The 12,466-nt window shown below is 33.8% G+C and overlaps 1 protein-coding gene across 5 annotated transcripts in view; it reads right to left on the bottom strand.

The window, feature by feature from the left end:
- GRIK2 (glutamate ionotropic receptor kainate type subunit 2) overlaps positions 1-12,466 on the bottom strand; it is a 663,286-nt gene that overhangs the window by 403,794 nt on the left and 247,026 nt on the right. For all 5 annotated transcript variants that reach the window (XM_040474262.1, XM_040474263.1, XM_040474267.1 and 2 more), the window contains exon 3: positions 11,095-11,352. In XM_040474262.1, the coding sequence (XP_040330196.1) occupies positions 11,095-11,352 (258 nt within the window). The remainder of the gene's footprint in view (positions 1-11,094; positions 11,353-12,466) is intronic.

Here is a 12,466-nt window from a genome sequence, read left to right as displayed (position 1 = left end):
GTTAGCACAGAGCCCGATGCGGGGCTCAAACTCACAAACTGCAAGATCATGACCTGAGCCGAAGTTGGATACTTAACTGACTGAGCCACCCAGGAGCCCCAAGATTATGGTTGATTTTGTTTTCCTTCTTCTTTTGTTATCAAGTCTTTTTATGGTCAATGTCTTACTTTTCCTACCCAGTCAGGATAGGTTATGTCATGTTGTAATAAAATCTCAGCCCCAAAGATCAGAGGCTTAAAAATAGGTAATGTCAGTTCTTTCTTCTATAACTTGTCTAACATGGGTTGGTAGGATAGCTCTGCACATTGTAGTTACTCCAGGACTTTTAGACAGATGCTCTTATCATCGTCATGGCATGGAGAAGAAAACGTGACACTGATTAGTGGCCCCTTAAAACATCCACTAAGAAGTGATTCAGTACTTTTTGCTCACATTTCATTGGTGAAAGAAAATCACATAACTTAGCCTAGCTTCCAAGGGGATAAAAGAATGTAAGTCTGTTTTGTCCCTAAAAGCAGAGTCAGAAGGGGAGCCTGGGTGGCTCAGTCTGTTGAGCTTCCCTTCGGCTCAGGTCATGATCTCCCAGTTTGTGAGTTCAAACTCCGTGTTGCATCTGGCTCTGTGCTGACAGCTCAGAGCCTGGGGCCTGCTTCGGATTCTGTATCTCTCTCTCTCTGCCCCTCCCCCGCTCACACTCTGTCTCTCTATTCTTCAAAAATAAATAAACATTAAAAAAATTAAAAAAAGAAGCAGAGTCAGAAATATTTGGTGAATAGTACTAGTAACTATAAAACTGAATAACTTTATAATTCCCTAAAATGTGTTAAAATTAAAAAAAACTTATTTAAAATTAATTATATAAAATTTACTAGAATGTTGATTCTTGGTAGCCAACATTATGAAGTTCAAACCAAGATTATCCCTCGTATAGTGTTCCCCTGGGGGACCCTGCTCATGCCTCCAGCCTGTCCAGGGAGAGTCAGTCATTTCAAGTTCCAGGGTTAGCTCTTTCCACAGAGTTCCTTTGACTTACCTCTCTTACTTCTTAATTTTTTTTGTATGATTTTAGGACAGGCCAAACCCTTCGTAATATCTTTTGACCTACTTGTTCTTATTCCTAGGCACCCCTAGCTGACATACCCCGCATTTCAACCACAGTAGACATGTCACTGTACAACAAATTCATCACACTACTTCACAGCTCTGCATCCCTCCATTTTCTATTCTACCTGCCCTTAACATGCTTGAGACACAGTTTAAATGTCATTTGTTTTTCCTCTCTCTAGTCAGGTGATTTTCTTGCTCTCCCCTCCTGTTTGGCCATAACACTTTTATGTGACTCTTTTAGCACTTAGCATACTGTATTATAATTTGTTTGTAATACCGCATTTTACATACCTGAACAATAGGAAACAGTTGTTTCTTCTTAGAACAACAAAGTGCTTGATAATGAGGTAGTTTACGTAATCAGCATATGTCATCAGTATACAATAAGTTTATGAAGACAGAAATAATTTTCAAAATAACAATTGTCTTCAAATATGTTTTCAAGTTAAATATATTACAGGAGTTAATAAGAGATGGCCTCCCTCCATCTGCCAGTGAGAACTGATGAAGTGAGCCCAAATTAAAGAAGAATAGTAAAATCTAGCTGAAGTACCATATGTGCTGTTTGGGGCTCTAAAGTCCATGTTAGTTGCCTGGCTATCAAATAGGCTAAGAAATTTAAAAATCAATATTGTATCATTTACAAAGCATACTTTAATATAATCAGATTTGCCTGGATTTAGAAAATCTGAGGACATCACCCAAAGCAATCTACAGATTTGAGGCAATTGCTCTTAAAATAATGGAAAAATTCATCCTAATATTAATTCAGAATTCCAACAGATCACAAATTAGGGTGTGACTATGTGGATTGCTTTGGTTGATAAAATGTGAGCAACAGTGTTGCTCATTTTTAGATGGAAAGATTTAATTGCCTGGCACTTAATTCTCCAACTTACCCATTCTCTGACACAGCAATTGTGCAATAAGTTCAAAGCATCCTAAAATGCTGACCCAAGATATCAAAAATAGCTGCCCTGGAGAATTATCTAGATTTACAGTAAACCTTATTTTTATGAGACATACAATCTTGTTCTATTAAATTGCTGTGATTTGGGGAATGATTTTTCCTATAGCATAATCTAGTCTGGTAGTTCTCAAACTTCACTGTGCATTGAAAACATTAGGAAAATGTGTTAAAACACTGTTTGCTGGCCTTACTCCCAGTTTCTGATTTAGTAGGTGTGGGATGTGGCCTGAGAATTTTTCTTTCTAATAATTTCCCAAGTGATCATGATGCTATAAGTCTAGCGACCACACTTTGAGAATCACTGATCCATCTAATCTTATATAATATGCAAGTTATCACATTTGGAAAAATACTTGACAGTAAGTCAAATTTGGCAATATAATAAACAAAAGCATACTTTTATAGATAAAAACAAATATAAAAATTGTAAGCAAATGTAGAATGGTTTTATAGTGACTTAACATTGGTAAAATTGTAAATCACTTATGAAAAATATTTATTCAGTTATATGAACATTTCCACACTGAGTTGTCTTAATTCTGCTGAATATTTCTGTCCTTAGAGTATTTTAAACAGTCTTGAATTAGTTTTAATATGGAGGAAGAACATTACACCATAAATATAGTAAAAATTGTCAAGTATAAATTAAAAAAAAATTAGAATAATCCAGCATATGTTTTATAATATCTATTTCAGCAAATTCATAGTGTTACTTTTTAACATAACTTTAAAGAATTTTTCAAAAAGTATTAATTGCATGACTAATGATTCTGATTTGTCAATTAAGCATTTTAAAAAATTTCCTGTTCCATTTTCACAATGAACTTTTTATCCTTTTATCCAATTGGAATAATTGGGTTGGCATTAAAGAAAGAAAATTAAGTCAGCCCTTGAAATCTTAGCACTAACTTGTTAATTACCCCCATTAATTATACAATGAGGAATGACAAGCAATAATTCCCTTTCCTAAAGTATGGCTGAAGGTCAGAGAGCTATCTTACTGGCATATTGAGAGATCAAAGCAAATGATGCAGTTTTTCTTTTAAATGCCATCAGACATCACTGGAAGCTCACCCAAGGAACTAAGTTAATGTTTTAAACATAATCTTTAAACATTATTTTTATCTGTTAAGGGAAACAATACTTACTATATATTTAGAAGTAAAATGACACTCAATAGCAAAACCATGAACAATCCAATTAAAAAAAACGGGCAAAGGACCTGAATATACAGTTTTCCAAAGAAGACATACAGGTGACCGACAGGCAAATGATAAAATGCTCCATGTCACTAATCATCAGGAAAATGCAAGTCAAAACCACAATTTTATCACCTCAAACCTATTAGAAGGGCCATCATCAAAAAGACAAGAGATAGCAAGTGTTGGCAAGGATGTTTTGATTATTCATTTGCAATGTAGATAATTTTTCCCCAAAATATGCTTTATATAACTTACATTCAAAACAAGATAAACATTTAAACAATGTTGAGAAGGAAACAGAAAACTTTTAGAGGGCAGTTGTGTTAATCCATTCAGGAACTGAATTTTTAAAAAGAGTTTCTGATACAGAATCAATTCATTTTTAATCAAGCATCCAATAAACAACCCATAATAACTTACAGAAATGGATATATGTTAGACTTATTTCTCTTCTTATTTACTCCAAATCTCATTGCAATTTAAAATGAATGCTGTCATTTTTTAGGGGTCAGTGCTTTAGACCATCATTACTAAGTGACTCATATAAAAATGAGTGCCTATGTAGAAGTCTTACAGTGAATTATTTTTAAAGAAATGACATTATTGTCATTTTGTCATTAGTTTATAGAGCATCCTGGAATAGTCAATAATGGAACATATACATATATAAAACATATACATATATATGTATGTACATGTAAACATATATACACCTATAAGAGAAGTGATAAATATCACAAAAATCTTCAGTTTCCCCAAAATCCTTCTCGAAACTAAGAAAATAAAACCAAAAACAAACAACAAAACCTCCCTTGCCTTGACATTTTTTGTCTCTTTCTCCTTAGATTATTTTTTTCTCCTGGCTATTTGTCTGAAACCTTCAGATATTCCCATGACATATTTCCTCAGCTCATTAAAGCCTTAGCTCAAGTGTCACCTTCCAAGTAAGGTCTCTTCTGATAAACCCAACCTAATATTGTAATCATCTTTTATACTCCTTATACATCTCCTTGCTTTATGTCTCTCCATAACACTTATAACATTTGATATAATAGACATATTCGGTTTTTTATTGCTTATCTCCCTTTTCTAGAATACAAACTCCACAAGTCAAATAGCTTTTGTCTGTTTTGTTCACTCTTGTATCTCCAGTACCTAGAACAATGGTGACGCACGGTAAATATCTGATTATTATTTGTAAACTAAATAAAGCAATAAACTTAAAACAATTGAAGAAGAAAATAAATAGATGAATTAATTATAAAATATTTAGTGTTTTCATGCCTAGAAAAACATCACTCCTGCTACATGGGTAACATGAGTATGCTGAAAATAAGATTTACTACAGAATTGAGGATGAATTATTTTATCAACCAAAGTCATGCATCCTACAAAAAAACAGAATTATCAACTTACACAGGTAGGAGTCAGGGAAGGTTACTTCACATTTATACTTTGTAGGAATATTTTAAGATGCATCCTGAAGGTGGTGAATAGATAACCAAATGGGAAGGGCATATCAGGCAGAGAGAACAGTTTGTGCACAGCAAAGAGGCTTGAAACAGCACAGCATGATTGGTAAGGGGGAATGACAATTATTCAAGGAAGGCTGTGGCATAAGTATTGAGAGAAGAAATACCAGGAAAGCAAAATCAAACAGGCATGAGAATGTCAATGACAGAGGCTGTATGTGTCATGCTGAGAAATCAGAACTCATTCTTCTAAGAACTGAGGATTTGCCAAATAGTGTTAAGTCTGGGAATGACATCACCAGATTGTCATTTCAAAAGACTATTTTGTCCGCATCAGATGAACTTAAATAGGGTACCAGGCAGAACACGGTCAAGGTTGTATACAAGTATGTTAACTAAGACAGGTGGTGGGGATGGAGAATAGAGCTAAATTTGAGAATTGCGAGATACAAGGGAGAAGTATTAAGTGATCAGTTGGAAATGAGGGATGAGAGAAAGACAAGAATCTAGCATGATCATTAAGGATGGGGCTCAGAAACCCCATAAGTAGGGAAAACCAGGAGAAAAGGCATGTTTTGGAGTAAAAACAATGAGTTTGGTTTTCATCACATTGGATCAGTTGTGCCTCTGAGATATCCAAATAAAGATGTCCAATGGTGTCTGGATCTATGAGTATGGAACATGGTGGAAACAACCGAAGGCGTTGATCAATTATCTATAGCATACAGGCAGAGGAAGGTATGGGTCATGGGAAAAACGTTAGGGAGAATGAAATCAATAAGCAGAGAACAAGACTGAAAAACCCTGGAATATCAATTTTTAAGGAGCAAGGAAAGAAAAAGGAGTTTAAGAATATAAAAATAGGAATAAAAGGCTAAACGAGGACGGTAACAAGGAGAGAATGATAGCAGAGAAACCGAAGTAGGAGAGTTATTTTTTCCCCTGAAGAGGGAGTAGTCAGAATTGTCAAGTGCATCAAAGAAATAATACAAGTATTATCCTTCTCCCTATGCTACTCAGAGAGGGAGACAAACACCAGGAAAACACTAGGGGAAAGTAGCTACCAAGAGGCTCATGCCAGATTTATCAAGTTCCAGATATAAATTTAGGAAAACTGGCAGTGTCTGTCTCTCACCAGGGAATTATTTCACTTTATTACTATTATTTATTTGTCTTCCAATGAAAGCAAACACTGCTGATCACTGAGGTCTGGTATAAGACCTGCCCCTTCTATTTCATTAGACCTACATATACATAGGAATACGAATTGTATGATTATTGTGGAGAAATATTATTTTTGTGTTTTAGGATTGGCATATACTTTCAAGACTTTAAAACTTAAAAACATTAGTTCTTTGAATATGTTTAAAAATATTCACTGTCCTGTAATCAGAGCCCAAGTAATAATATTCCAAAAATGTTTATGCTTGCTTAAATCGTAATAAAGAAACTATATTCAAGCAAAACCAACTTTGTGGAAACACTAATATACCAAGCTATGTAATCAACTATACCCAAATAATTAGGCTTAACTCATAATTGCTAATTGTATGTGCACTTGGAATTAAAGAACTTCAAGCTTTGCACTTGGAATGTACAACATATAATCATCTTAGATCCAAATTACCCCACTTCCTGAAATAAAATTGAAATTATTTGGTTATAAGTTTTATAATACAGAAATTGTTATAATACTGAAAATTAGTGTCTTCCAGGAATATATATTTTCATATTAACTTATTCTCTTGAATAATTTTATTTTATCCTATTTAAATATAGGTCCAAGATAAAATAAATTTTTACTATTAAGTGATCTTATATATTATTAAACTAACTCCAAAAGCACACAAAGATGTATCTAGAACATAGTCTATACATATACTACATCCAAGTTAATAAAGTTAGTAAAGAAAGCATTTATGGTCCTTAGGACAAAGGCTATGGCCTTTTTTTCTCTATTGATATCATAGAAAGTAACCAAAGATCAGCCTGTTAAATATTATAATACCTTTAAAAATGACTAATTCTTTTCATTAATTAAAATAATTTATATTCTCTCCTTTAAATCCTCCCCTTATCTATATCAATATCCATGACCACTCACTCACTAAATAATGACTATTCAAAAAATTAAATGAATAAATATACATTTAATTGCAGTCAAAATAGAATACAAGTACAATTCATGCTAGCTTTCTTATACAAGTTTTTAAATGATAGAAGAAATCATATCTATATATGATTCCTGAAAAATGTTGAATCTATTTATTCAATACAAGTACTAAAAAGTGACCTAACCTAAACTGACCTTGGGCAGATTACTTAATCCATTTGAGATTCATTGTCTAAGCAACAGATATAATAACACCTCTTTAAGCATTCATTCCTTAAATACTTATTAAGGTATATCCATGATCCAGGTAATACCTAGGTGCTAATAACAGAATAGTTAGTAGCCTTAGGGCTCATTCTGCTCAAACATGTATTTGATCCAGTAGAAAATACAGTCAAGAAATGTCATTCATAATGTGATTATAGCTCCCATGGGTGAGGGTCAAGGGATAACCAAGGGCTGAGATGTGTTGGAGGAAACGTATTCCAGCCTTGGGACCCAGGGTTGGGGTAGATTTTCTTTGTAACATCTAAGCCAGATGGTACATATGAATGGTATATATGAACATGTATGTGCAAATGCACACATGCACATGTGTGTGCATTTAGTGGACTGGAGGAGTGGGGACCTGAATGAGAGCTTTCCAGGTGAACAGAACAGTAGTTTGGGCAACCTGAAAGAAGTTTAATGGCTGCTGGTAGGCAGAAGAGCCAGTCAGTCACTCACTGAAGGAAGCAGGGATGGTGGATGATAACCTATTTCCTTTGGGACTCATAGAGATGTTTTGACAATTAAGTGGAATAGTTTATATAACAGCAACTACAACAATGCCTAGTGCATTATAGCTCCTTTCTGTAGTTATTTTCCTTCTATTCTCCTAATTTCCAAAGTTGTACCAGTCATTTAGTAGCAAAACTGGGAATAGAATCCCAGGCTTCTGTTTACCAGTCCAGAGTTCTTTGTTAATGGACTGCTGGTCTATAAACAAAGATGAAACACAGGGATTTTAAAGCAAATATTCAGAACTTATCCTGGAATTGCTTACGAGCTGACAGCTATCCAACTTATTTTTAGTTTATATTTAAAGTGAATCATATGTTCCAAAATGACTGACAGAAACACAGCTTTGTTTCTGAAGCCAATTCTTCTCCATCATTTTTGGACATCATTCAGAGCTATAACAGACTTTCAGGGTGTTTAAAAGCATTCATCCACGACAACAACAAATGCTAATTATCATAAAAAATAAAACAGCTCCTGTTAACATCATTCTAAGAATTTCTCCTACTCCAGCACTATATTTCATCTATCATCCCATCTGTTTTGGGGGTGGGAACAAAGACTGGATGGAAGTATAATTATCATGTATCAAACTGGACAACACAACAAAATAGAAATGAATATAAATGGGAGGACTAGCATACATAATAAATAAATCTGGAAAGGGAAAAAGGAAATGTAAATAAAATGGCACAATGTGTCCTGCAGTAAACAGCAGATACATAAATCCATAATGGAGTCAATAATGTTTATCTTGCTGAGTATGAGGTGGATTTTTTCCCATTTCAGTTCACAGTCCTTGCTATAATCAGATTGCATTGCACATGATCAAATAGACATCTTGTTCACTTGGGCAGTTTACAAATCCTCTCTACTGAATTATGTCATTAAAATACCACCTTGAGACTTTTAAACATACCTGCAAAGACAAAAAAAAATCTATTTCCATGTATTTATGAATACATTTCAATAGGAATCTTAGAGTCAGTTCTGTCCTATAAAAATATCAAACACAGTCACATTCTCGAAAGTGTTAAATTAAAAGGGACTACAAGTGTCCAGTTGAAAATGTAATTAGCTCATTAAAAATATGGTAAAAGCATGGACAATCACATATTCCTAAGTAGGAACTATAAGCTCAATAAGGGCCAGGACTTTTTTTTCTTTTATTGGCATAAACACACTTGCAATGGTTCTTGGCATGTAGTAGATGACTGATCAATATTTTTAAAATTGAATATTGCAAAATAGAGGAATTATAAGCTTTTATTCTTCTCAGAATATTTTAATACTCTACAAATAATTCTGTAGTGATTGAGTATTAATATTTAAATAATCAGATTTTAGAATCTCCAAGTATCTATTTCACTTTCAAGTGAGGAGTATGCCAAAGCTTCTTTTAAATAGTAACAATTATTTTAATACATATAATCTGAGATCAAGTCTCCATTAAAGGTATGTACACTGAATTAACTAATTACATTTATTTCCCTATTTAAATTTGCTTCAATGATATAAATGTTTAGAATATTATTTAAACCAAAAGATCAATTACATATGAAGCTTTACTTTATCAAATCGTTGTTTGATCTTGATCACAAATCCCATTATCTTTTTAGTGAATCACTCAAGAACTACATACGTGGAATAAAAATGTTACGATACACACATATACATACAAGCAGAATAGTGAAGAAGGTGTTATGTCCATAAGCATTTTGAACTTTCTAATATCCTTTACACCCTTAGGAGTTTTAAGAGAATAAGACATAAATGCAAAAATCACATGCATAACATACACCTATATGTGTGTGTATATACCGTGTGTGTGCATGCATCTATGAAGGTACATGATATTTGCACATCATTCACTTGAATTATATCAGAGGGAATGGAGAAGTAAATAATCCATGGATTCATAACGCATGTGTACTCATATTTATATATGCCTGTATACAACAATTCATAAACATATGTGGACAAATTTGTAACTGAGGATGCCCTGTACCATCACATTATACAACTCAGAAAAACCATTCACATAGAATCTACCATTTATAACATGATATATAGAACTTTACCAATGACAGAAAAGTAATGATTTGGGAGTAAAACATCAGACAACAAACTTAATAAGTCTAATTTGAGTTAAAAGACACACCAAAGGTACTTACTAAGTTATTTTTTGAAGGTCTTTGTTGAGGTATTTCTAAGTTAAAACTATGTATAAACATTTCACTTTTTAAAAGCAGAAAAATGAAATTACTCTATTGATGTGTATTGAGACTCGCTCTTTCTTAGCCTAATGAAAATGTTTTTCAAAGCACTTTCATTGTTTTCTCAACCCTATGGTTTCCTGTTCCCTGTTCTCCTGGGAGAGCTCTGACATCTATTTGTAGACGGTCCATTCTATTGGCAAAGGGATGGGTTCCTGCATATAGTTCTAAATATTGCATGCATGAACACAGTATGCTGCTGGAGTACTTTGGAAATTAAAATTCAAATGAATTCCAATTTTTGTGTAAGCATAAAGGTATAATGAAATGTCTCAGAATACAACATTATTTTTATGGTCTACTTTAAGGATCATTATTTACACCATTGATAAGCATCTTAACGTATGTAAAACTCTTATCACTAAATAATAACCAAAATAGTATGAACTTCTACCAATATAACTGCTAAGGAAAAGAAAGACTTTATTTTCAATGTTTACTTTCATATATTTACCTATGAGATATATTTTAATTGCTACTTTAAAACAGCTACTCATATATAAAAATAATAACATACATTAAAACAGGAAGGCACAGACAACTTCTAGCAGCAAACATTCATTAAAATATTCATAGAAGACACTGAAATAAATACCACTTAGTAAATTATATTATCCAAGTCCCTAAAGTATGTCTACACATAAATAAGTCCAAACACTCTGAGTATTTCAGTGTTTATAATATTGTTTCAAATATGAGAAAAAAAGTTTTAAACTTTAACATGCTACACAGATATAAAGTTACTACCTTTCATACACAGTTTTTGCACATAACAGCTAGAGAAAATGTTAAGGCAAAATCCTGAATTTCTTGATAAGTTTCATTAATAGCCAGTCATAAAACTTTACTTTGGAAAACTATCCTGAACCTGGCAGAAGAATACTTTCAATAAGTATTTCAATATTAATTTCCACACTATCTCTTTCCTTCATCCAATATTATAGTTCATGCTACCTGGACCCCCACGGAAAAAAAAAAGTGCTTATTTTAAAAATACAGAGAGAAAGTATGTGATTTAACTGTTCTTTGGATGTGTGGACGTTTGATTCCAAATGTCTTTCCAACTCTTTCCTTAATTAAAAATCAAAACAGAAATATAGTAAGAATTTTGAATAAGTTTCAGAATATTATGTGTATTTAAAGCATAGCCCTGAAGGCTACTGATTTTTCTTACCAGTGCTGTCATCATATACAACTGTGACAGTTTTCCACTTGAAGAATTGCACCAAGTCCAAAATGGCGCGGCTGAGTGAAGAGAAGTCTGGGTAAAGACTGACATAGAAGGAATCTTTGTTGTCTGACACCTGGTGCTTCCAGCGGGTCTGTATGTGGGGAACCCCCAGGGCATTGCAGATGGACTGCACAGCATTTGCTGATGAGCTGTGTGAAGGCCCGAAGATGGCAGCCACCCCAAGAGAGAGCTGATCACAGGCTGAGGAGAGAGAGAAGTCTGTCAATAACAAGGAGAGATGCCAGTGTGCCAACATTATCACATTAATGTTGTGAACCTGAAGGTTTATCCTGAAGAAAGATTTTGTTTTCCTTATAAATAACATCTCCATTTAGCTAATTTTCATATTTTTTTTCTGACTGCAAACATGTTCAGTTTGTCAGAAGGGAAATCTTCCAGGCATCTGCAACTCAATGTTCAAATGATTCTACAAATAATGCCAAAAGGGGGAAAGAGGAAGAATATTCTAGAATTTAAGAAGGAAGGGAAGTGTTCACCCTGCAAAAATAGTTTATATCAGGAAGTTGGGGAAATAGTGTTCCTTCCCAAATTCACTGACCATCCTCCATCATTTTAAATTCTTAATCAGAAGCCATTTGGTTGTTCCTCCCCATCTGAAAAGCTAGGGCAACACAGAGCTAAGTATTTGCACATATCTGATGATACAGATCAAGCTAAGCATTACAGATACACCTTTAAAACCTGATATGGGGGCGCCTGGGTGGCGCAGTCGGTTAAGCGTCCGACTTAAGCCAGGTCACCATCTCGCAGTCCCTGAGTTCGAGCCCCATGTCAGGCTCTGGGCTGATGGCTCGGAGCCTGGAGCCTGTTTCCGATTCTGTGTCTCCCTCTCTCTCTGCCCCTCCCCCGTTCATGCTCTGTCTCTCTCTGTCCCCAAAAAAATAAATAAAACGTTGAAAAAAAAATTAAAAAAAAAAAAAACCCTGATATGGCTTATCAAGGATGATTTCATATAACTTAATCTCCTCGATAAAATTATTAGATAAATACTTAATCATTTTTTTTACTTGACTTTTGTATACTGTAAGTCTTTTATATTGTTCTAAATTAATTTTTGAGGTTTGTATTCACTCACAGAAAATTTTATTCACGTCAATAATAAATACAGTAATTAAGAAAGGCATAAACAACCTAGAAGCTATTCAGATTAGAATAGACTATGATAGGACTTCAAATTCTATAAGGTCCCTCAAAGCAACTAGGGAGTTTGGGCCTAGAAAGTAAATAACTATTGGAAACATGAAAATCATCTTTAAATATTTGTAGATCTGGCCTGTGAAAGAGGCTTAAGTTT

Source organism: Herpailurus yagouaroundi, unplaced genomic scaffold, assembly GCF_014898765.1.
Source record: "Herpailurus yagouaroundi ecotype Mexico unplaced genomic scaffold, PumYag 139, whole genome shotgun sequence".
Classification (NCBI taxonomy): Eukaryota; Metazoa; Chordata; class Mammalia; order Carnivora; family Felidae; genus Herpailurus; species Herpailurus yagouaroundi.
The sequence above is the reverse complement of the archived record's forward strand: the minus strand, read 5'-3'. Positions and strand labels throughout refer to the sequence as shown.